Here is a 25,923-nt window from a genome sequence, read left to right as displayed (position 1 = left end):
CGTCATAGTATAGTATGGCATAAAATTTCAAAAAACGTCATAGTATAATAAGGCATAAAAATGGCAAAAAAAGTCATAGTAAAGTCAGGCACAAATCGTCACAGTATAGTAAGGCAAAAAAATGTCAAAAAAAGTCATATTATAGTAGAGCATAAAAATGGCAAAAAACGTCATAGTATAGTATGGCATAAAATTTCAAAAAACGTCATAGTATAATAAGGCATAAAAATGGCAAAAAACGTCATAGTATAGTCAGGCACAAAACGTCACAGTATAGTAAGGTAAAAAAATGCCAAAAAAAGTCATATTATAGTAGAGCATAAAAATGGCAAAAAACGTCATAGTATAGTATGGCATAAAATTTCAAAAAATGTCATAGTATAATAAGGCATAAAAATGGCAAAAAACGTCATAGTAAAGTCAGGCACAAAACGTCACAGTATAGTAAGGTAAAAAAATGCCAAAAAAATACATATTATAGTAGAGCATAAAAATGGCAAAAAACGTCATAGTATAGTATGGCATAAAATTCAAAAAAACGTCATAGTATAATAAGGCATAAAAATGGCAAAAAACGTCATAGTATAGTCAGGCACAAAACGTCACAGTATAGTAAGGTAAAAAAATGCCAAAAAAAGTCATATTATAGTAGAGCATAAAAATGGCAAAAAACGTCATAGTATAGTATGGCATAAAATTTGAAAAAATGTCATAGTATAATAAGGCATAAAAATGGCAAAAAACGTCATAGTATAGTCAGGCACAAAACGTCACAGTATAGTAAGGCAAAAAAATTTCAAAAAAACTCATATTATAGTAGAGCATAAAAATGGCAAAAACGTCATAGTAAAGTGAGGCAAAAAACGTCACAGTATAGTATGGCATAAAAATGCCAAAAAAATACATATTATAGTAGAGCATAAAAATGGCAAAAAACGTCATAGTATAGTCAGGCACAAAACGTCACAGTATAGTAAGGCATAAAAATGCCAAAAAAATACATATTATAGTAGAGCATAAAAATGGCAAAAAACGTCATAGTATAGTATGGCATAAAAATGGCAAAAAAAGTAATATTCTAGTAGAGCATAAAAATGGCAAAAAAACGTCATAGTATAGTCAGGCACAAAATGTCATAGTATAATAAGGCATAAAAATGGCAAAAAACGTCATCGTATAGTATGGCATAAAATTTCAAAAAACGTCATACTAAAATAAGGCATAAAAATGGCAAAAAACGTCATAGTAAAGTGAGGCAAAAAACGTCACAGTATAGTAAGGCATAAAAATGCCAAAAAAAAACATATTATAGTAGAGCATAAAAATGGCAAAAAACGTCATAGTATAGTATGGCATAAAATTTAAAAAAACATCATAGTATAATAAGGCATAAAAATGGCAAAAAACGTCATAGTATAGTCAGGCACAAAACGTCATAGTATAATAAGGCATAAAAATGGCAAAAAACGTCATCGTATAGTATGGCATAAAATTTCAAAAAACGTCATACTAAAATAAGGCATAAAAATGGCAAAAAACGTCATAGTATAGTCAGGCACAAAACGTCACACTATAGTAAGGCAAACAAATGCCAAAAAAAGTCATACTATAGTAGAGCATAAAAATGGCAAAAAACGTCATAGTGTAGTATGGCATAAAATTTCAAAAAATGTCATAGTATAATAAGGCATAAAAATGGCAAAAAACGTCATAGTATAGTCAGGCACAAAACGTCACAGTATAGTAAGGCATAAAAATGCCAAAAAAATACATATTATAGTAGAGCATAAAAATGGCAAAAAACGTCATAGTATAGTATGGCATAAAATTTAAAAAAACATCATAGTATAATAAGGCATAAAAATGGCAAAAAACGTCATAGTATAGTCAGGCACAAAACGTCACAGTATAGTAAGGCATAAAAATGCCAAAAAAATACATATTATAGTAGAGCATAAAAATGGCAAAAAAACGTCATAGTATAGTCAGGCACAAAATGTCATAGTACAATAAGGCATAAAAATGGCAAAAAACGTCATCGTATAGTATGGCATAAAATTTCAAAAAACGTCATACTAAAATAAGGCATAAAAATGGCAAAAAACGTCATAGTAAAGTGAGGCAAAAAACGTCACAGTATAGTAAGGCATAAAAATGCCAAAAAAATACATATTATAGTAGAGCATAAAAATGGCAAAAAACGTCATAGTATAGTATGGCATAAAATTTCAAAAAATGTCATAGTATATTAAGTCAAAAAAATGGCAAAAAACATCATAGTATAGTATGACATAAAACGTCACAGTATAGTAAGGCATAAAAATGCCAAAAAACTTCATTGTTTACTATTGCGTGAAAATGTCAAAAAACGTCATAGTATAGTATGCCATAAAAATGTCAAAAAACGTCATAGTATAGTATGCCATAAAATTTCACAGTGTAGTAAGGCATGGAAATGTCAAAAAAATACATATTATAGTAGAGCATAAAAATGGCAAAAAACGTCATAGTATAGTATGGCATAAAATTTCAAAAAAACATCATAGTATAATAAGGCATAAAAATGGCAAAAAACGTCATAGTATAGTCAGGCACAAAACGTCACAGTACAGTAAGGCAAAAAAATGTCAAAAAAAGTCATATTATAGTAGAGCATAAAAATGGCAAAAAACGGCATAGTATTGTATGGCATAAAATTTCAAAAAAACATCATAGTATAATAAGGCATAAAAATGGCAAAAGACGTCATAGTATAGTATGGCATAAAATTTAAAAAAATGTCATAGTATACTAAGGCATAAAAATGGCAAAAAACATCATAGTATAGTCAGGCACAAAACGTCACAGTATAGTAAGGTAAAAAAATGCCAAAAAAAGTCATATTATAGTAAAGCATAAAAATGTCAAAAAACATCATAGTATTGTATGGCATGAAAATTTCAAAAAAACATCATAGTATAATAAGGCATAAAAATGGCAAAAAACGTCATAGTATAGTCAGGCACAAAACGTCACAGTATAGTAAGGCAAAAAAAATACTTCTGCATCACAAGCTCATGGTATAGCATGATATTAAGGATATTTTAGCATACTAATCCATGATATATCACAAAAGATTGTCCATTAGGCATAAAATGTCATGAAAACATAATTGTATAGTAAGACATATAAATATCAAAAAACTCTAACATTTTTAATACTCACCATACTTTGATATTTTTATACCTGACCTACCTATACCTACCTAACTATTACTCTTTTATGCCTTACTATTCCAAGTCTTTTTTATGCCTTACTATATTAAACCTTACTATACTATGACATTTTTATAACTAACTATAATATGACCTTATTATACCTTATTATAGTATGACCTTTTTATTCCTTACTATACTATGTTGGTTTTATGCCTTACTATACTAAGCCTTACTATACTATGTTGTTGTTATGCCTTACTATACAATGGCATTTTATGCTTTAATATACTATGACTTTTTATACCTTACTATAGTATGACCTTTTTAACTTACTGTACTATGACATTTTCATGCCTTACTACACTATGATGTTTTAATGCTTTTCTATACTATGGTGTTTTTTATGCCTTACTATACTATGATGGATTAATGCCTAACTATACTTTTTTATGCCTTACTATATTTTGATATTTTAATATCTTACTAAACTATGACCCTTTTATGCCTTACTATACTATTTCATTTTTATGCTTTACTATACTATGACAGTTTATGCCCAACTAAAATAACTATACTAACTATACCTAACTAACTACTTTGACCGTAAGCCTTATTATTGTATGAATTTTTATACCTTGCCATGCTATGTTGTTTTTATAACTTACTATATTATGCCTTACTATACTACAACATTTTCAATAACTTACTATACTATGGTGTTTTTTATGCCTTAGTATACTACGATTATATTTTTATGCCTTACTTAATGCACAATTGTGTTGCCTATCTAAATGTCATACTGTGGGGCAGGTAAGAGAACAAAACAATTGTGCATTTTATGACTAAAGCATGAACATTTCAGCATATAATCTACATACCCCAAGGTTTTATTTCAGACATGGAGGCAATTTGTATCTGACCTCTGGTGACCTCGGGAGGTCATTGACATCAACATTGCATTTTTCCAGTTTTTGTCCCATTTCTCCATTATAATCATGTATATCTTTGCAAAAAATGCATAAAGATGCTTATTTGTTGCTGTGGCCATGTATCATAATTTTGCTAAGAGCACCAATTTTGAAGGTTCGACGGCAGACCCCACCATTTCCAGGTGTTAAGGTAGCTATAGATTGTTAAAAACACTGACAACATCTACTGTGTGTTCTGAGTTGATACATCAGTAACTCCACACATCAACTCGGCCTTTCAAAAAGCTTTTGAGTGGTTAAGTGAATGCGCTGATCAGGTCATCAGCCATCCAACTCTATGGTATGAAACAGAATGCTGACAGGAACACATCCGAACTCAGTGACAGTGCTCATCTAGTTTGCTGCAGAAGTGGATAATAAGGAAGGTGAGGCAGCACAACCAGACAAGCAGGTTCATGAGCTATAAACATAAAGGCAGAATCACAGAAAGTCATGTGCGGCAGTACACCACATGACTTTGTGATTTTCTGTCTAATTTCCTCTTACTGTACCATTTCTCTATATGTCCTGGGCCAGATGAGCTGCCCAACAGCAGGTTGAAGTCCACATTCGGTGGCCTCTTGCAGCATAAGTGATTCTTGTAGTTAAATACATAACACCATGGAGGACAGGATGTCATAATGCAGTCTTTGTGCTGTACATGACATTTTCTGTAGATATCACTGCAGTGCTGTAGAGTAGAAGAACATCAAGGTGGAAGCTCTTATTGTTACAAGATCAGGCAGATGTGCTTTCCCATGTGCAATACTGTACTTAGAGAAGACTATCATCTTCTCACTTGTGGTGGACTTTCAATACTTCCGGCTGAAAAAAAAGTACCACAGAAAGGCCTCGGTTCAGCAGTGGTGAGGATGCTGACAAAATTAAAGAGGTGGTTTTAACCTGAGTGGAGCGTTTGCAACACATTTGTGTCAAAATGGCAAATTAATCATTTTATATTCCTCAAAAATAAAAAAAAGAAGAGAACTGAAGCCATCTCTCAGAGGAAAATCAGATGCAGTTTACTTTCTGAAGCCACTTATGGAGAAGCAGACTGTACTGAGGAGTCCCAGGGGGTGCTACCGCCCTGTTACCTCAGGTGCAGCACAGCAAACATCACAGCAAAAGTAGTGCAAACAACATTCATATCCCAGTGCTTTTACTCACATGCATTAAGGGTAGGGACCTCACCAGGGGTGCATAGCCTCCAAGCAAGATGGCATGCAAAAAGGACTAATACAAAAATTAATCAAACAAACAACTCAGTTGACTGTAGCAAATTCAATGCAGAAGCAATACAAACCATAAGGAAAAGCAAAGCAAAAAGGAGCAAAACCAATAGCGACAAAAACAGCAGCGGGTGAACCTACAATGGTCATAATGCTGCGATAAAAATAAACGGTTATTGTGGCCCTACTCACCACCTCTGGTGTGGGGCACTAACACCCAAGGGAGGGCAGGACAGCAACCAGCAAAACTAAAATGGAGGCGGTGATTGAGTAAACAGTATAAAATGCTGAGTTTTGTTTGGCAATTGACTTGAACTACATGTATCCCCGAACAACAAACACAGGAAACTTGTCCTTAGGGAGTTGGATGGAGAAAGCACCAGGCCTGCGAGCTGCGTTCATTAACACTACCCACATTCACCTACACTAGGGGAGCGTTCCCCATCACAAAGGCATCAGTGCCAAAAGGAGAAGGAAAGGTCCAGATTTGGGCTTTTTTGTACATTGTTTTGTTTTCATGTGTGTGTTGTACATTGTCATTATGCACAGAGACAAGGTAAAATAAATACATTTCTTTAGAATTTTTATATTTTTAATTGATAAAAATGCATGTGGTCACACAGTACATTGTTAGAAAATGGGAGACAAAAGCCTGTTTATTTAGCAGCAATATAGGTACAGTCATAATTTGGGCCATGTTGGTAAAGAAAACTGACAACCATAACTGTGTATGCCGGAGAGAAAGTTGAAGTCATCTGGTATCATTCTTTTCTTTTTTTTTTTTTCAAGTTGCATTAACTGATTATAAAAAAAACATTTGAAAGTTGTTTGTAGCAGGAATACATTTAACAAACACCAAAGCTCTGATTCAGTAAGGTTTGAGACATCAGTTAAACCAGGCCTTTAATGCATTGTAAGGAACAAGCTAAGAAAGTCTGCTGGCTCCTCTGTACTGTCCTCCGTCTCTGGGCAGAAGTCCGGAGGGTTGAGCTGACTGGGGTCCGAAATCCCAATGACATTGTTAAAGAAGCTAGTGAACAGAAAGACAGTGACATAATTATCATTTGGCAAGATAGAAATATTTCTGATTTTCAAAAGTCGGTTTCTGGCTTGTCACTATTATACTGCCTTTGCTGCCATATCAAGTGGTTTTTACAGTGTCGATCTAAATCTTACTTTGTCATCATCCATCCAAACTGGTCAGTGTGGTACAAAGTGGTGATAGGAATGCATCCGAATTCAGTGACTGTGGTCATGAACTTTCCTGGAGGGACAGAGACGAAAGTAACTGTGTCAATAAAATGGCATGGATCAATACGCAGTGGTGACACTTTGAAACCGTTACATCCTCTCTCACCTTGTTTGTCGGGCAGATCCCCGATCCAGGTGTTGACCAGGAGTCCTTGTCCGGGTCCAGACGAGCTGCCCAGAACAGACTGGCCCAGCAGGGATGCAGTTTTTGGGATTCCCAGAGGCTGGAAATCTGCCTTCAAAGGCATTTTCTTGCATGTTTTGTTGTGATGGAAAATCTCATACATGGTAGCCTGAGGGATGAAAGTTGTGGGATGAGGCTGTTTTCTTCCTCTTATACCTGGCTTTTAAACTTATATTAACAAATGGGGCTGTGTACAGATTAAATACATATTTGTACATACATGTTTAATTTAAACAAAAAAACACAAATTGCAGAAAAAGTGAGTGGTTTTAATGCTGTTGCAAAATCACTGTATAATTACCATAGAAAAGGTGGATATTTAATAAAATAATAAAGGTCTCAAAAAGTATAAAGTGAGATTTCCATTCATCTTTTGATTATAAAGCAGGTCTAGGTTCTATCTCAGAACTCTGTCCACAGAAAGATGCATACAGACTGTATTCAGAAACTGAGCCTTAAAACAACCTCTGTAACTTTGTGATGTCACAACAAACACAACAAGTCACCAATCTCAGCCTCGCCCTAGTAAACCCACCATCCAACCTTGCAGGAGTTGCTTTCGTTAGGTGTTCATCTTAAATCTGCTATATTTTCTTCAATCAGTCAGCCAATCAATCAGAAGAGAGGTTCAGAGCCAATCAGAAGAGAGGCTATTTAAAACCACAAATATATCTTTTTGTGGATCAAGACTTCGAATAAAAAATGTAAAATATCGGCCGTTTAAATGAGTTGATATTAAATTTGAGCACCTAAATCTGTACATTCACAGAACTACTCACACCTGGATATAACACACATAGTTTGTCAGCCACGGTCAGATAACTGCAGTTATTGTGAACTTTATCTAGTATAAAAAAATATGGATTTGTTATTGTGTCATGTGTCAACCAAAGGATCTCTCCTTGTATAAAGTATTTGCAAAGTATAATTTTGGAGACATATTAAAGAAAATCCCTCAACTCGTTTAATGGCAGATCTTATTACCTTCCATTGAAATTAAAACTAATAATGATTCCTTAGTCTTAATTTGTATTTTTGCTCTTCAGTTCTCTAAAATTAGAAATTAAGTTTCAACTTTGACTATACTGATGGAATAATCTTCTGATGCAGATCCCTGTGCCTTGACTTCAATAAAATAATTTTCCTTGTACTTTTCCCCCGTGATCAGGAGTGACTGCTCTCTAAAATGAATATTTTGGATTGCTTTGGTCACCTCTCTGTAGAGCAGAAGAACATCCAAGGAGAAGGTCTTATTGTCATGTGAGCCAAACTCATCAAGCCTTATCCGTTGTCCCAGTGCATCATACAGGTACCTGGCAGTGACCCACAGCTTCTCATTCTGTGAGGACTGCAGAAAGATTATATGAGTGAGTTCACATATTGTAATTGTGTTTAGTCCTGATGCTCAGGTTCTGCTTTAATGTACTCAAAAATCACAAACACTTACCACAGACAGGGCCCCGCTCAGAAGAGGAGGACTTGCTGTGTAGAGAAGATGTGTAAAAGTATAACACTGCATTATTTAACAAAGGTACACACATTTTACACAGTAAAACAGCATGGAAGGCCTGTATTGTGAGAGCATAAAATGACAAAAGAACAGAGAAATGAAACAGAATCAAAATCATTTTTGTCCATATATCTATCTGGTATTTTACTTACAGCATGGGTGAGGCCTCTGTGCCAGGCAGCCTGCCAGTAAACACGACAAAACTACGAAGAGTTTCATATTTTCAGTTTCCACGCTTCTGCTCTCAGGCAACTACAAACACTCTGGTGCTTGTGAGGAGTCACTTCCTTATAAACACCGCCACTAAGGCGCTGGGAGAAAGTCCTGCCTCCAGGTTTTATTTATAACTCTATGTAAAATAGGTGCTAATACATCATTGAAAGGCATCTGCTATCAGGCTCACAACACCATAAAAGCCTAACACCTGTTCTACTTTCTGCTCTATAAACTGGTTAATGTTTGTCATGGAGGGGACAATTGAACAGCAGATTTTGTAATTGAAGATTATTATATATACACAAATTTTACAACCAAACGTATAACATCATCAAAATACACAATGCAGTACATTACACAGACTGCAAACATACACCACGCTTAAGTTACAGATGTTCAGAAAAGCTCGCTTTCATACAGTGCTTGCAGCGGGGTGGCTGTGAGGCCTGTCTGCACTGGGTCAGGGGTAAAGAATGCTGTTTGTGTTCACAAACGTAAGAGGCCATAAAACCCCGAACTGGATTTGTGGTGGACTGGAGCGGAGGGATCACATGTGTCAATAGCGCTGTGTCACTGTCATATGATGTGGAGGTGCGTGACTGCTGTCGTTAGATAGGAGTACCTGAATGTCACAGGTATGTTCTTCCCTCACTGATTTACTCTGTTGAGCTCATATACGCACTTTATTTAACGACAGCATTACACTGTTTATACACATTAACATGGTTCTTTATTCCCGTGATTCGATATTTCACATTTCAACACTATGCAAAAGAAAGTGTTGCACTTTTAAGTTTCTAATATTGCATTTGACTTGCACAGTAAAAGTTGAGCTCATAGATTTAACAGTGTCCACATCTTTGTATTCACTTTCACTAAATCACAACCCCATTAAGTTTGAATAAAGAATACAATATATCTTAATTACATTCATTTTACAAGTCATGTCTACAAGATTATTTTGTTAACTGCAGTTAAAAAAAAAAAAGGTTATTAAATTATTTAATTTATTTAATAATAAAAAATAATTAAAGTGGAAAAAAACTAAAATACCTAACACAAGAGTGTGAATAAAGGCAATGAAAGAACAGATCTACTCAGCGCTGAAGAGCAACTTTACACTCAACATTGGTCACAGTGTCAGGTGATTCCTGCTGTCAGTCCAGTTAGACAGCAATCCAGTCTCTCAGAGACAGTGAAAGATAAAAAATAAAAAACACCACAAGTATTCTATTGCAATTGTTTTTTTTTTCATGATTTAGTGGTTTTGACAAGTGCTAACACGCATTTCTCAATACGGAGTTCACTTTTTCACACCCCGGTCTTCATAACAGCGGTCACTGTGGACTAAACTGTGTATCCCCTTTCGTTGCTTTAACACAGAAAGCATTCAAAGGCCACATCTTTCAAAATTCAGACACTGTTTTCTCACTCAAACTCAACCAGCACCTACACTCACAGGTTTACATACCATCTTTAAAAATGAACCTACCATAAGAAAAAATGTATTGATAATTAGATTAATATTTGCTATATTCTGCTACATCTACATCTAAAAAGAAAAAAAAATGCATAAACTGGGACAAACAAAACTGTGTGCCTGTTTTCATTCCTTGATGGTGTCTATGAAACTCTGGTGCCAGCTGAGCAAAGGGGGGCAGGTGAGGCTGAATCCAGAACATTTTGTAAATGTAAGGAACAATATGTTGTTCTCTCACTGTTTTCACCCAGTCACAGACTAGTTTATAGCCCATCCAGGATGGCGTCATTTTTCCTTCCACCTTACTCTCCATTCCTCAGTCCTATAGAGGAACGCTTGCCCTAATGGAGGTGGAAAGTGTATAGGTTTATGAAATGTTTTGGTTGCATTAGTGCCTTTCTGGATGCGAGATTAAATGTTGTGCTGAGCTTCATGTTGGTAGAGAGAACTGTCTGTACAGTTTTTAAAAAATTGAACTCAGTATAGAAAAATGTGTGATACAAACAGTAAAGAGTCAAACAGAAATAGCATCAATGCTTACGGTTTAAATACTGTGTATAGTACCACAAATAGAATTTAGTTAATCTATATTCATAATTTTGCTGATTTGACCTTTTCTCAGTCTGCACCCCCCCCCCCATCCCCCTTGTGTAAACTCTAATAATTTTTCAGTCCTTCATTTCAGTAGTATGTCTGATGTTATGAGGATTCACTGTTGTCATTGACGCTAACTTATGTAAACCTGTAGATTTCAGAAGCTTGCATCAAAGTCATGTTACTCATATTTAAAACCATTAATTTTTCACTTAATTGTGAGTGCAAACACTGAATATCAGCAAGTTTCTAGGGAACAACATGAGGATGTCTGACCACTGGAGGTAGTTTGAGCAGCTGGCAAATGCCATTGCACTCTGGTCCATGTTGCTCTTCCAGGAAGTACCTGAGGCCTCTGGCGCCAAAGTTGGACGGGCCTTTAGGGGTCTTGGTGGAGTGGATCTGGGGGTCGGTTAAGTAGGTCAACCCTTTGCCATTGGCCGTCACCCATCCTGTGAAAACGACAAGAATAGTTGTGGAAAATCATCGTACACATTGGTGGTTTCAGTGACACACACGCACGCACGCGCGCACGCGCGCACGCACGCACGCACGCACGCACGCACGCACGCACGCACGCACGCACGCACGCACGCACGCACACACACACACACACACACACACACACACACACACACACACACACACACACACACACACACACACACCTTGAAGGTCTACAACGACTTCCTGGTAGCCAGAGAACTGGTAGGTGAAGTGTCCAAAGGCAAGGCCATATTTTGTAGCCTTGAGACTATCGTCCTTCTTTCCACTGTTGTTGGTGAGTTTGACAAAGTCTCCGAGCATGTAGGGCTCCACGGTTACACAACCCACGATCTCATTCCCATTCAAAATCTATCCACAAGGGTAAATTAAGAAAAGTTTGAAGTCCATTTTGACTCATTCATATTGCAACAAAATTACAGTTGTGTATTTTGTGCTATTACGGTGTAAAAGTGAGTGTTTGATGATGATTTGTCACTAGAGGTGATACTCAACAGTGCGTTGCAGTCTTACTAAATGGGGTATATATTCAGAATTTGTATGCATGCTAAAATGGTGAATCATTGAAATATATTGTGTGGTTTGCACTCAGACAGTTGCATATTGTTTTATTTGATTTGATTCATTCAGAGAGGATTAGACCCAACTGAAGAAACACTCACTAATATGCTCTTATTTGTATTGTAATTTCCAATTTCCCCCTTTTAAGCTCATAGTACCTTCTATATTAATAACCAAGAAAATATTGGCTTTACTCGTGTCACAGGAGGGTATTTCTAACTATAAACTGACAACCGGAGGCTGTATTACATTAGAATTTCAACCAAAACTGCTTCAAGGCTACTGCAGGCAGTACTGCACTCTGCTGACTATAAAGATATGGAAGTATATGTGTAAGGGGTCCTATTAAAGTACTGTTTATGAATGAGGTCATTTTAAATTAATGCAACATCTGCTATTTCTTCTCCTCCTAAATGAAGTAAACTTTTATGCATTTGTTTAATGTTTGGCGTGTGCTTTTAGTTCATTTCATCTTTACTATTTGGCCTCACCAACAGCGCCTCTGAGGGAATGAAGAAGATCTGAGCCATGACGTCTCTGTCGAAGAGACTCTTATTGAATTCAGTCACATAGTACTGGGCTGTCATCTGTCTCTCCACATCTTTCAGATGAAACTGGATCTGCTTTGGCTTTAAGTAATCCTTCCCCACATAACTAAGGACATACATACACAGACAAAATAAGACTTAAAGTCATCATATTCAGGTTGTGGCGACAATGTGTAGCTGCTTACCTGCTTAACCTTTCCTCCTGGTGTAAAAACTGTACCCATATTGTTTCTCTCTGCCCACCCTTCATCCCCATTAGCGCTCCGATGTAAACACAGGTCTCCCTTGCTGTCCACAGTCCTTTTGCTTTGGAGAACTTTAAATGAAGAGCACCTAGTGGATATGACATTCAGAGATTAGCAGTTACAGTTTTATGCACTCCTGAAGACAGCTGGTTTTTTTCACTTAAACTTCATTACGATTCATCCTTTGGGAATCATGAACGTTTTTTTTTTTTTTTAAACATTATTCCAATCCATCAAATATATTTTAATGGCAATCCATTTGATAGATGTCAAGACATTTGCCACAACTAAAACCCAAAAATGTCAACCTCATGGTGGCACTAGAGGAAAAGTCAGGGGATCACCGAAGCCAGAATGCTTCATCCTTTTGGTACCATGAATGTCTGTCCAGAATTTCATAGCTATCGATTCAATACTTGTTGAGATATTTCAGCCTGGGCCAATGTGGAGGTCAGACTAACCACCACTGCCAGCCCTTGAGCCATGCTGTTAACGTGCCTAAAAAGATGACTGATGAAGACAAATCTCAACAAGAATGGGACTTCATACTCACAGTAGGCGGTTCTGTGTTCCTTGAGTTTGAATTGTGCCTCATCACTGTGCAACCTCTTCAGCAGACAATCATGACAAATTCCAGCAAGTACAGCTTCGTAATCCTTCTGTGACAACAAATACTGTTGCTTAGGGACAACACTATCTACGATGCTGTGCTTTAGGCAGCTGTAGCACGAGGGGTTCTTCCTCTGAGGGCCATTCACTTTTTCTGTAGAAGAGCCTTCACTGCGTTGGTGTTCACTTTGACTCTCCTCCAGCATCTCGAATGAACTCTCTGTGGAGGTTTCAGTGGGGGCACACTGGAAGAGGTTTGGGTGTGGGGTTGCTAAGGAGCCGTTGTTAGGAGGTTTTACATATACAGAGTCAACCTCAGTGTCTGTGTTTGGGTATACATTAAGGCTCTCCAGGGGTTGTGGCTTGGATGAGGCTTTGAATTCCCATCCAGATGTTGGGTTTTTGTACGTGACATCATGAACTGAATCACTGGTTTCATAATCAAGTGTTTCCAACAGGAAGAAGTTCCCATCGGACTCTGATGACTTGCTGCTTTGGCCTGTTCCTGCTTTTGGCAGGCTGGATGGCTGAGGTTTTCTCGTTGTGGGGGGGTTAAGGTCAGCTGAGATTTTTTCCCATGATGACTGGGAACCGAAACTGTCACTGAGGGAGCTGGAGGATGATCTGAGAGTTAGTTGGGATAAGGATTGTGGTGCTCCTTCAGCTACTGTCGGGTTCTGTGCCACACCAGCAGCATCAATCATACAATCCTCAGTGCCCAGTGTCTCTATTCCAGCTTGTATCACCTCAAACTTTTCTGAATCACTACTCGCATCAGAGGAGGAAGTGGCAGGTATCGCAGATCGTGGGACTGTATGGGAACTGGCAGCAGAGTTACAACCATGTGACTCTTGCTTCTCGTTTTCATCAGTGAATTTAAGCATGCTGTCTGACCTCTCATCATCAACCTCAGTGATCACACAGCTCTGATTCCTCGCATTTGCTCCACCTTCAATGGCACTACTTCCTGCGTAGCCACTGCTGCTGGGCCAAGAAGACCCTGAACCGCTCAAGGAGAGGTTCTGCCATGATGAGCCAAGGTCATCTGTTGTCCCTTGAGTGGTACGCGTGTCTGGCTTTTGTGGTGGATGCACAGATGAATTTGAACCTCTCTTATGTGGCTCCTCTCCTGTGGGTGTACCTTTTGACACTTTGCAGGCCTCAGTGCTACACTCTGTGTTGAGTGTATCAGGGGTTGTCCACAGTGCAGTTATACACAGCCTTGCCCCATCTATCTCGTCTTTAGTCCCCTTACAGTTTGGGTTGGTGGTATCGCACAGTGACGCATTATACTTCTGAAATCTCTGCATCACCTTAGTGAAACCTTCCAGAGTAAAATTTACTGATGTATCTTCAATGTTTCTGTAGCTGTCAGGAATAAAAGACCCCTTGTCTGAATTAAGGAAAGGTTCCACTCGCAACAGAAGCTTGACTTGGGAAACCAGTTTCATGATCTCAGCACAGAGGCTATCTTTGACTTGGTTCTCTGCATGACAATAATCATAGAAACTGGCTAAAGCTTTCTGGCAGGCCTGTGTTGCCTGTGCCACAACCTCCTGAGGAGTGCCGAGCCATTTGTGAGCGACAGTAAGGGAATAGGCAGCCTTGAGGAAGGTGTGAAGCTCCTGCTTGCTAGTGACTTGCTCGCCCTCTGCTTTGGTGAGCAAACCAATTGCAAATGCCTCTCTGCTCTGCAGGAGGAAAAACTCTCTTTGAGAGTCAGGGCACTCCACAGAAAAACTGTATGATAACAAGCAGGTCCCTTGAGTTGCCTAGAGAAAAAAATAGAGTCTGTCAGTAGATATTTCAATTTTCTCTCTTCTATCATGAGCTATCTCCCTTATCTCTGTTGATGCTATGACTTCATTCATTTCTGTTGTCTGTCAATTGCAGGCAATCATGAGTCATGCTAGAGAGCAGTCTATTGAATGACTTACTACATTGGTCAACACATAGAGTGAGGTGTACTGGCTGTACACCACGGCCATCTTTGCTGCCTGGGCTGCTGAAAGAAGACGATGACTCCCATCCCCAAGTAAGGACTTCTGCAAAAACAACAGACATAGACAAAAAAATCATATAAAGCCAATGAGGATGGGGAAGAACTTACTAAAAAAGAGGAAATCAGGTACAGAAAAAAGTACAGAAAACACCCCACACAAAGGATTAGCTCTGGAGCATGACCACTGTAAGGGACGTTTTTTTTTTTTTTCAGTACAACAACTCAAAACCAACCAAACCAATCCCATCTCCTCACTTATATCCCCGGGCCATTACAAGCCAACAAACCAAACCGCTTCCAACTCCCCAGTACTGCACACTTCTCCCACCAATGGATGCACCCAATTCCCCCACCTTCCCAAGCAAAATAAATAGATACGGGAATACCTTACACCTTATTAGTTTATTTCCTATATGTTTTTCTGTTTTCCCTCCCTATTTCTCTCTCCCTCTCAAATACATACATATCATATATCTAAATCTATAGCAATAACAAAAAGCTGTCAGTTGTACTCTGTAGTAGTGTATGCCATTATGTTACATTATATTATGTTAACTCTTGTTATGTTACTTTCGTCATTTTGTCTTTATCTCGCTTCACCATATATGTGTGTGTGTGTGTGTGTGTGTAATATATATAAATATATAAAGAGAGTATTATATTAATTAGCATTACGTCAGTTAGACTTACAAATTCAATATCTGGATTAGTCCTAAAAGCATGGAAGTCCTCATCATTCATAGACACCAGTATGTTGGCCAGTATGCCAAGAGAAGTTCCAATGCCCTAAAAAACAAAGACACATGCAGAGCAAAGGTTTATAACGGTGTGTAAACTGGGTCATGCATGTACATAAGCGGCAACTGTAAATTACATTGTGGCTTTGCCTCAGCTTACCTTTTTATCAGGTTGAGGAAGTGAGAAGTAGCCAACCAGAGAGGCCCAGATTAGCTCTGCAGCCTCTAACCACAGGCCTGTAAAGATAGTGAGGAAAGTGCCAATACAGTGCAGTGTCAGTATTCTTTCATTCAGTAAAAAATTATCTTACCTAGCTTTTGCAAAATCATTCCCCGCACTTGAACGCTAACGGCCTGCACAAGAGCCCTGTCACTGTCAGAGTGGTACACCCAACAACCTGTGTATTAGAAATGAATTATTTGCTATTTATTTAGCTTGTACTAAACAGAATAATCCATCATTAAAGGCAATTACAATATCATAGCAAGACCTTACCTGTGGCCCCGCTATTGTTAATCAGACTGTTCAGGATGTACTCTGCCTTCTGCAGTTTGCCTGTGGTAAAGATGATGATTGTATTCCCGTAATCACAACAAGTAATCAAAGATTAATTTTCCATGTTATAAGTTTGCATCAATCACTATCATTTCCCAAAACAGTGATTATGTTGATGTATAACACGTTACTTATTCATTCACATTTATTCAGTGCCAATGGCTCAGCACAAAACTAGAACTAGAAATGAAGTATGATCACCAGTCCCACATGTTTAACCCCACCCCTCCGCCACACTGTACCAGAGTTGAGGTACACCCTGGCCTGTCGTATGACCAGCTGGGGGGCCACAGGGGTGTCAGGGTGGCGTCTGTGGAGCAGCTTGGTGATGTTTAACAGCCGGCTGGACTCGTCCGTCCAGTAGAGGAAACGGTCCACTAAGAAGACCACTGCCAGCGCTGTGCGTGCTTCCTGAGCCACGATGGAAGCCTTTAAAACAGCCTGGCAGGAAAATAAACATCTCTAGTAAACAAACAGGACACACAACAATGAAATAACAGCGGCCACTCAGCTCCGTGATTATTACCAGTAGCTGAGGCAGGTGCTTGCTGATGAGGTCACTGAGGTTAGTTTTGTCGTTGGCGCCGACTGACAGCTTGTACTGCCACTTCTCCGGCATGAAGGGCCACTTCATCTCCATTGCCTCCTCCAGGAGAGAGGCCAGTTCAGCACACAGTGAGTCTACGGGAAACAAGAGTAAGTGGATTTTTCTAAGTCCAAGGAAACTGTGTGGCAATGCAGAGAATAATGGACATGAAATACCTTTTAAGTACCTATGCCCAAATAAAATGGTAAAATACTTGTTTAACTTTATTTGCAGAAGGGATTTATTTTACTTAAAGCTACACAAGAAAGATTTGTACATTAGCAACAGAATAAATCTGGACAGACTGCTGTTTTTGCTCTTACTGTATCGGGCTACATGTTACTCCCTGTGGGTGACAATATCTCCTTACTTGACAACATAATTAGCAAAAATACTGAGAACAGTTTCTAATAGTGGGGAACTGATTTCTAACATGCAGATTTTATTTTATTTTAGGCATTTTGCACGGTAGATTTGCATCAGTGTTATTATAGGATTAATAGCGGGACACAATTCATGTTAAAATCAAAACATTTTATTTGGTGTTCAACTTTTCTGTTGTTCCTTGTTGTTTCACCTGTTATATGTGGGCCACTGGGAAGGCAAGGGACTGGGCTATACTGAGTTTAGGGGATGAAAACTGTCCCAGCTTGTGCCACTGAAAAGCTGAACTCCACGTTGGATTTGCTGACTATTTGTAAACAACGCCTTTGTCCCTAATTCTCGCACAAACGTGAGCATAATCCCACCACAAAATCTCTGATCCTCACAAATCCCAATCAGACTTTCTCTGATGCCCAAATGAAAATTGACTAAACAGCATCATCTTGTGTCTGACCTCTGCAGCTGCAGTGGTTCAGCCTCTCTGCCTCAGTGGGCTGGATGGACTGTTGAGCTGCTGCTGCTGCTGCTCTGAAGCACTCCTCCAGTAAACCCCCCACCTCCTGACTGTCCATTCTAGTAAAACTGATAAAGTTGTTGCCTGGTCCTCCTCCGTCCTTGGCCTCTTCACCTCTGTTCCTGTATTACAGTGATTCAAGAAGGGGGAAATTCCATGGAATGACCAGAGTGCTGTTGAGAAGGGATTGCACCATCACATGTGTTTAGAAGTTTCAAAACAAAGAAAAAAATGCACCTGATCCATGAATCAACTCAATCTCAAATCTCAATCTCAAGTATAAATGAACATGTAACAAAAATAAATTTAAAAATAAATATATCTAAATTTAAACAACAGTCTATGTCTAAGTATATGTACATGACACATTTACTGATGTGCCTACATTCTCTTCAGGTAATGAAAATCAGTTTATAGTCTTTTAGGACAAGAGTTACAATGTGTCTACAACATTTAACAATGAATTTATTGTGACAGATACTTTCAATTAATTCAGATTATTATGATATTCTGCATTACATTTTCAGACATATATGCAAAAGTTACTTTAGGCGTTTACTCCTGATCTAAAAGACAACTTTCACCTGAAGTGACCTACAGAAAACACAATGTTGTGTCAATAGGAGGTTCAGAGTTGATTCACTATCACCATGGGCATCAGGTCAGGATGCGGGGTGAAAGAACAAAGGCCACTAGCTAAACATATATGCAAGATTTAGAAGAGAAGTACTTAACACAACAAATCAAAATAGTCTCATTATGTACATAAATAAATAAGGATAAAGAAGGTTCCCCCGAAACAAAGGATAAATAACAAATTATAAGATCTAAAGAGTAACAGACTTTTCTTAACATAAACTGCAGCCCCATGTGAAGCTGAAAAATAAGGTGAAAGAGAGGAGAACAGCCCTTAAATAATCTTCTAGTGCCCAGGTGAACTCCATCAGGTAAATGAGGGGCGGAGTGAGAAAACAAGAGCCAATCGGTGATAAGGAGAGGAGAGGAAGTGAGGCAGGTGAAGAGAGGAAGAGAATATGAAAGAAAATAGGGATATGTTCCAGAAGTGCATTATAGATAGATAAATGTTGTGACAACAGAAAGGGTGAAACCAACCCACAGACAGATAACTCAGCGGCAGTAGAAGTTGTTGTTTCAGCCTCCATGTCGACACATTTCATTTATTTCCTCTTGCCCAAGTTAAAGTTCAACATTAGGCTACAAGGTTGTCGCGTTAGTTCGATAGGCTTCATGAAACATAACTTTCACACACGGTAATTAAAATAAACGCCAGCTACCGTGTCTTCCAGTCCTCTTCGTCTTCCTGTTAGGGCAGGACTTCACGACGCTGCCTTCAACTGTTGTCGGAAATATCGCAATTTTCCCTAAGCACGAACGTGCGAGTAGACACTGCAGATCTGACTCAGAGGTGATTCTTTTAAGCAGAAAAATGTCTCTCTCTCTCTCTCTCTCTCTCTCTCTCTCACACACACACACACACACACACACACAGTGTCACTGCAAACCAGACTGTTTTTTAAACAACGCTTAAAAATAAACAAGGAAATAGTAACAAAAGGAGTCGAAGCGGATGTTATTTTACTGAATAATCAACAACATGAACTGCATTTTCCCTTTAACATTTACATGAATTTCTTTTGTGAAAATGAAGTGAAACTGTTTTTATACACACACGATGTTTTTTAAATATAATCAGAAGCTAGTGGGCCTAATGTCTCGATTTGTTATGTAATGTAGTGTAATATACAGTGACTAGATTCATAAATAAATACACTTTGTATTCCCAAGTAGGCTAAGCCACTGCAGCAGCACTGTGTCCTTTTCCTGAATTAAAAATAGGCATAAAGAGTTTGTGTCAAAAACACGTAAAAACAAAGTTGAAGGAGTTTGTTGAGGGGTTGCCATGTCTGTGAATGTCGGGGGGAGGATTTTGACTGACAGGGCGCGCTGATATCTCAGAGCAGCCCGTGGACTGATGGATTGTTATGGTGCCTAATGGTGCGTGGCTGCTCGTACACAACGAGCATGTGGACAGACCGTGGTGTTGCTGTGATGCTACCAATAGGCGGGACTGTGGCTCTGCAGTGTGATTGTGAGCCGCCACAGCTGGAACGCGAGCAGGAGGCTGGCACGCGGTCCAGCTGCGACCAGATGACTGAGCTCAGCTCAGCTCAGCTCCACTGCTTCTGCAAATCCAACGCACACCACAACACATCACATCCATAAGTTTGCCCGCGAGTGCGCCACGAGAGAGGACTGGGACGCGTTGTAGGGTTAATGTGCCGTAAAAATACCCGCATAGCCCATTCAGAGGGGGCGCGCCAGCATCAACTCCGAAGAAGGAACCGGGTGTTTCTCCTCTTGAGGAGTTCCTTTGGGTTTCGATCATTGCCGCCTCTCACCGCAGGAGCTGCTTGTTCCCACTAGATAACCAAACAGGCGCTATGAGTTCAGCGATGCTGGTGATGTAACGCTTTTCATCTCAGCTCTCACTCCAACAACTGTGATCACTGTAGCCTCTCCTCCTCTCAGAGCATGGGGCCCTTCAAACTCTAAAGGTAAGATCTGTCTCATAACTCGCATGTTGGAGCAGAACTGAGGCTCTTTTTGGACATTTTTACGCATGACGACTCTCAGATGTGATAGCTTACTTAGCTCATTTGTTGCAGAGGAAATCTGCAACAGTGCCTGTTTTATTCTGTGTAAAGAAAAAAGAAAATCCACCACTTGATCGATTGATAAACATCAGTGCACAGTTGTATTGCAACAGCAGGTGAGAAGATCGCGAATGGACTTGTCCGCTTGCAACATCAACCACAGGAGCCTGATATTTTCATGTTGACTCATGAGGGTTGCACGTTTTGGATGAGCTTTGTACTTTGTGTTGGAATAACTACTCACTTCTGTTGTGCTCAGACTTGAAGAAGACATGGGTAGATGTATGTTCTAGTTGAGCAGTGTTAGTGATGTCATCAGGTTGGAAACAACAGCTCATATGTTGCTCATAAAAAACCCAAATGACTTGGTGGCTGTGTGGAGGAATGGATGCAGTGACACATTATCTTTATTAATAAGTAACAAATACCCTATAGGTATTATTACCATAACACAATCCTCAGGTGCTTAGAGCTGTTAAAACACTGCCTCATGGCGAGTCCATCACAAATGGAATTAACAGTGGTTTTCAGGAAGGAGGAGCATCATTGAGTGGAGGAGAGGACGATGGAGGAACGCCTGCGCCTAAAATTAGACCGAAGGAGTGGCAGGGTCTTTATCCTGCTTTGACTGGTGGGGAGAATGATGGTAAACAAAAAGCCTGTTGACATGCAAAGTTATGCAGAGGCTCAATTTGAACCTGTGGCGTCAGCCATGGTAATGATAGCCACATCTCTCACGGCTCAGAGCCTCGCTGAGGTGTCCGTCAAAATTACTCCGGACCCATGGCAGCTCCTCTAATTACCGATGAACACCTGGTGCGTCGATGAGAATTCACCCTGACTGGAGAGAGTGACACACAGGGCCACGTCCCGGCGTATTGTGATTCAGCCTTGGCTGCTAAATTAAACAAGCCAAAGAAGTCAGGCTTCATTCAATCAGCCTCCTCATTAACTGTTTTTCTTAAACAGGCTGATGTGGTTCAAGGCGATTCTCCTCCACCACCCTCAGAACGGCGGGGATAAAGAGGCATCTTTCAATGTCGGGGCTGCTGATTACTTTCTCTGCAGCTTTTTTTTTTTTTTCACTCCTGCCATGTTCTGGTGTGAGAGCAGAGGGATTTGACTTGTAAGCCTTGACTGACGGCCTTCTCTAGACATCACAAAGTCTTAGCAGCTGTAGTTGAACAGGAGACAGAAAAGTCACTTCGGCGTTCTCAGTGTGGCTTGACTTGACCGGAGCGGCATGTCGCTGATTAACTGTTCCTATTTTGAATGTCGGACAAGCTTGCTTTGTGTGCACTTGTTCATCCAGACCGGCATCTGATTCAGGGAATGCAAATGAGGCAGCCGTCAGCATCAGCCACCATATGTACGGTGCCCACTCAAACAAATCTGTCACCAAAGAACGAATCGATAAAACAATTAGCCTGAAGTCCATTTAATCAGATGCTGGCGTATTTGATCATCAGGTACCTCAAAGTAACCCATGGCCTCTGTGATCTCGCGTACCCAGCAAGTGAAGTGGTGCTTGACTTGAAAGGTATAGCACTAGGAAGAAAAGATTTGAAGGATTCAAAGCGCCTACAGAATAGTGGCAAAATCAAGCTGAAGAGATTTAAAAAAAAAAAAAAAAAGCCTCTGCATCTCTATTCCACCTTTCTCTCCTCTGCTGCTGCAGTGCAATTACTTCAGGCCTCTGGAGTGGCCACCTTTGATATTTAGCATTACTTCCAGCCACCTCAACATGCAGCAGTGTTGCACTTATCAGGAAAGCCAGCCATAATTGGATTTGTTGTGAAGGGCTGCTGCGTTATGCCAAAAGACCAACAGCAACAAATCTGGGAGGAGGGGGAGGAGGAGGAGGAGGAAGAGGATGAGGAGGAGGAGGAGTAGAGGAAGGAATAAACTATCAAGCAGAGCAGAAGGACAGAGTGAGGAGGAGGGAAAACAAAAATCGATCTACGCGAGAGGAAAATCAAGCAAAGAAGAAAATAATTACAGAGAGCAGACTAGAGCAGCCGCTCAGACACGTGTGCTGGATGTTTGCCATCATCGGGGTTTACGGTCCAGTGCACTTTCTGCACCGTCTGCCCTCCCCATCTCATTTTTCATTGGCTAATCCCATCTATTCCCCCCAGAGCCCCTGTACTACACTCCTAATTACCTGTATCATCCTTTCACACTCTCCCTGCCCTCTGCTAGGTCGCATTCACACCAAGCCAGTCATTCATTTGAACTGTGGAGTGCTTGCTCCTTTGGCTCACTGGCAAGTGACAAAGATGGAAACTATACAAACAATACTGCGCCTTCTGAACTTGTTAGGAGCTTGTTTATAAATGATTCCATCACCATAAAAGACAACGTAAGGACACTCGGCAAAAGCAGAGCTGGAATCACATCGACTTAGATGACAGTAATCCTAAAAACTCTGACATAACATGGATGTGACATCTCTGTGTGCAAACAGGGTCATGTGTAATTGTGCAAAGAAGCCTTACAAACTATTTCAAAACTGCAAAAAGTAAACTTTCCCCCCGGTGCTTCAGTCCAGAAATATTAAAAATGAGTGTTTCTCTGTCCCTGCTGTTCCTCCATCACTTCATCTACTCCAACGAAAGGGCACAGACCCCATCCGTCAATGCGCTCGGCTCTCCTCACCTTTAAAGACAGAGCTTGAATGCAGAGGGGAGAGATACAGCAGGAGGGGGAGGTAGTTGGGGAGGGACAGTGTCGGACCTGAGGAGCTATAAATCAAGCTGCGGGTGGAATTAAATCAGTCAGGCTGAAACACAGGAGCGGATGAGCCTGGTGGGAGGACGGATCGAAACTCACTGATGCTGCATCTTAGCTAGTGATTACTAAAGGCGGTGAATTAGCAGTGATAGTGATTGCATGACTGTGATTAGGTTTCAGTTGACTGATCTCTCTGTGCGACAGGTGTTAGGCGTGCCTTACTTTCACAAAGGGAATCGAAAAAACTACGCCTGCGGCATCCTGCACCTGCAATAAAAAAAAAGAAAAAAGAAAGTGCGTTCATTTCTCCACCTTTGTTTTCATACTACTTCTATTTGCAGTCTATAATCTTTCACGCTCTTTATTTGCATAATGAATGGTGTATTATGATGACAGGAAATTATGGGGTTTGTGGTCTCCTCAGGGATGCGAGCTGTTTTAAGGAGGAAATTCAACATAAACAGGAACTAGCCAGAGCTAACGCGGTTAAAACGCCTGCCGGGGTAATGAAGAGGCCAGCTGGGTGAATGTGAAACTCCCAGCATTCACACATAACATGAAGGTAGTTGAGAATGACTGATGTATAAAACCACCGTGCAGCTCAACAGCACAACTCTGACAGGCAGGAGGAAATGAAACAGATAAAACACTGTGCAAAGAACAAATTCATCACCAAATGTACCGCATGTGCCCTGCTCTGCAAGGCATTTCGTAGAAAAGCTGTTTTTCTGAAAATTAAAGGATTTAGCATCATATCACATCACAGTCTAAACAGAGGCTGTTTCTGGGTGGATTTTTCCTGCAGTTATACAACCATACGTCCATGTTTCTGCAAAGAGGGTGGTCTTCTGGTGCCTCTGGGCAAATAAAATTGCTTACATTTGCACTTGGAATTACAAGCTGAAACTCTTTAATTAGCACTGAACACAAAATGTATTAATTTGGATCTTCAGTGTAGATTATATTTACTTTTAGTGATTTTTACTTTTTACTTTTACTAACTACAATTTAAATTACTTGACTCACTCATGTATTATAATGTTGTATAAAGTTGTAGCCAGCAGCTGGTTAGCTTAGCTTAGCATAAAAGACTGGAAACAGGCTTAGTGGGTCCTCCACAACGATACTGGTCCCAGTTGTTGTTTTGAATTTAACAACAACTTAAACTCACAAGAAGTATTATGTTAACTGGTTGGCTTTAGAGGTGCTTGTTGCTATTTTTTGTTTTCCCTGGTTTCCAGCTTTAAAGGGAATGTTTGACATTTTTGGAAATATGCTAAATTCTCTTTCTTGTTGAAAAATAAAAGATTACTTTCTTGTCTGTACAGTGAATCTGTAGCTATAGCAAGCAGCACTTAGCTTAGCATAAAGACTGGAAATAAGGGGAAACAGCTAGCCTGGTTCTGTCCAAAGCTAACAAAAAACTGCCAACAAGCACCTCCAAGGCTAAAAATAGCATATTTTCCAAAATATCAAACTTTTCCTTTAAAGTTGGAAACAGGGGGGAAATAGCCTAGCTCTGTTCAAAGGTAAATCCGCTAATCTAAATGATTTCAAGCTAACTGATTGCTGGCAGCTTTACTGTACAGGCGTTAGAATGGTATCAACACTCTACAAATTACTAAGCCTGTTCAAAAACCAAAGAGCATTTCATGAATCTTTGCACGAATGATCAGTTTTTCCATAAATCTAATGTCTAATATTACATTCTCTTGCAAAGAGCAAGACTTCAGATTACTACACCGTCATTTCAAGGAATTTGCCCATGATGAATGAAACATTCTGTAACAACAGGAAATGAGACTCCTGACTTCAGCATATACAGGAACGGCAGAACATGAACTCTGACCGTGGCATGTTCAGAAACTAATAGTCGGTTTGCAGAAATCGCCTGGGTGTACATTGCAAGAGACAAACCCTAATGTGCTGTTGCAAAAGATGGTCTATCGCGTTTGCTCTTTTACACAATAACGCCATGTGCCCTCGTCTTTCACTCATCGCGCAGCCAGTTATGTGCGTGTCAGGGAAATTACAGACAAAGTGAGGAAGAAAGAAAAAATGTGCAATGAAACTCTCTTTATCTAAAAAATGCTGACTATTTATTACCCGCATAAAACAAACAAACCGCATTCAAAACTATTTGTGACAAGAGTGCACTTGCCACATTTCACACACGCATACCATATACACCCTTCCGGTATTTGTTGTGAAGCAAACTATCACATCTGGTAAAAAGACAGTAGTTTAAGCAGGAAGCCTCAAAACAAAGCAGTAAAAACAGTGTGACACAATGATACATTGTTGTGTTTTTTTTCTGGAGGGGGTGGGCAGGAGTCAGATATTGTAATGGCACATGGAATCTGCAGCGGGGGCCCTTTTCTGTTTCACACATTCCCCTTCTCATTTGAAGTCAGAAAGTTGAGATGTGAGATATGAGAGTGTGCCAGATGTGGAACAGGATGCGTGACTTTTTTTTTTGGTTCTGGAGGACATAATAAAACATTACACTCTGGCAGCTGCTATGTCCCAGCAAGGCATTGTGAAATCTGCATATTTTTCTTCCTCAAGTTCCTTCTGTTGATTCAAGATTATGAAAAAGCGCTGCTTACCTCCTCTGCATACATTGTATTAGTAGGACTC

The 25,923-nt window shown here is 39.7% G+C and overlaps 3 protein-coding genes across 9 annotated transcripts in view; 1 reads left to right on the top strand and 2 right to left on the bottom strand.

Moving 5' to 3' along the window:
• Positions 1-5,960: 5,960 nt before the first annotated feature.
• Positions 5,961-8,698, bottom strand: epdl1 (ependymin-like 1). 2 transcript variants are annotated; one of them, XM_056369599.1, is made up of 6 exons: positions 8,492-8,651; positions 8,277-8,311; positions 8,043-8,177; positions 6,752-6,938; positions 6,571-6,658; positions 5,961-6,424 (listed from the first exon to the last, which is right to left on the bottom strand). In XM_056369599.1, the coding sequence occupies exons 1-6, from the start codon at positions 8,556-8,558 to the stop codon at positions 6,298-6,300; spliced, it is 639 nt and encodes a 212-aa protein (XP_056225574.1). In that variant the 5' UTR covers positions 8,559-8,651; the 3' UTR covers positions 5,961-6,297. The 2 variants fall into 2 exon arrangements, with proteins under 2 accessions (XP_056225574.1, XP_056225573.1); XM_056369598.1 differs by having other exon boundaries at positions 6,571-6,938; positions 8,492-8,698.
• Positions 8,699-8,816: 118 nt separating this feature from the next.
• On the bottom strand, positions 8,817-19,244 carry alpk1 (alpha-kinase 1). 5 transcript variants are annotated; one of them, XM_056369595.1, is made up of 14 exons: positions 19,171-19,244; positions 17,816-18,048; positions 16,918-17,072; positions 16,634-16,832; positions 16,332-16,391; positions 16,147-16,233; positions 15,996-16,072; positions 15,789-15,884; positions 15,034-15,141; positions 13,041-14,868; positions 12,428-12,575; positions 12,186-12,348; positions 11,298-11,484; positions 8,817-11,081 (listed from the first exon to the last, which is right to left on the bottom strand). In XM_056369595.1, exons 2-14 carry the CDS (start codon positions 17,931-17,933, stop codon positions 10,879-10,881), a joined length of 3,429 nt encoding a protein of 1,142 aa, XP_056225570.1. In that variant the 5' UTR covers positions 17,934-18,048; positions 19,171-19,244; the 3' UTR covers positions 8,817-10,878. The 5 variants fall into 5 exon arrangements, with proteins under 5 accessions (XP_056225570.1, XP_056225572.1, XP_056225567.1 ...); XM_056369597.1 differs by having other exon boundaries at positions 17,816-17,997; positions 19,171-19,224; XM_056369592.1 differs by lacking the exon at positions 19,171-19,244 and adding an exon at positions 18,989-19,161.
• A 711-nt stretch (positions 19,245-19,955) lies between these two features.
• LOC130164489 (RAS guanyl-releasing protein 2-like) overlaps positions 19,956-25,923 on the top strand; it is a 38,385-nt gene continuing 32,417 nt past the window's right edge. The window contains exon 1 of one of the 2 annotated variants that reach the window (XM_056369257.1): positions 19,956-20,451. The gene's annotated coding sequence lies outside the window, so the exon portion shown is untranslated. The remainder of the gene's footprint in view (positions 20,452-25,923) is intronic. The other variant, XM_056369256.1, reaches the window with a different exon arrangement.

The sequence above is a fragment of the Seriola aureovittata genome, chromosome 23 (assembly GCF_021018895.1).
Source record: "Seriola aureovittata isolate HTS-2021-v1 ecotype China chromosome 23, ASM2101889v1, whole genome shotgun sequence".
Classification (NCBI taxonomy): domain Eukaryota; kingdom Metazoa; phylum Chordata; class Actinopteri; order Carangiformes; family Carangidae; genus Seriola; species Seriola aureovittata.
Note: the sequence above shows the minus strand (reverse complement) of the source record. Positions and strands in the feature narration are given on the sequence as shown.

Coding starts and splice junctions, on each gene's coding strand:
- alpk1 (XM_056369591.1), bottom strand. CDS start 19,053: ATGAAATGTGTCGACATGGAGGCTGAAACAACAACTTCTACTGCCGCT. Junction 16,833..16,917: donor AGCACCTGCCTCAGCTACTG/GTAATAATCACG, acceptor TTTTCCTGCCAG/GCTGTTTTAAAGGCTTCCAT. Junction 15,885..15,995: donor TTCCTCAACCTGATAAAAAG/GTAAGCTGAGGC, acceptor TTTGTTTTTTAG/GGCATTGGAACTTCTCTTGG.
- epdl1 (XM_056369598.1), bottom strand. CDS start 8,558: ATGAAACTCTTCGTAGTTTTGTCGTGTTTACTGGCAGGCTGCCTGGCA. Junction 8,178..8,276: donor TGAGCGGGGCCCTGTCTGTG/GTAAGTGTTTGT, acceptor ATCTTTCTGCAG/TCCTCACAGAATGAGAAGCT. Junction 6,939..8,042: donor TTCTTCTGCTCTACAGAGAG/GTGACCAAAGCA, acceptor TTCATCCCTCAG/GCTACCATGTATGAGATTTT.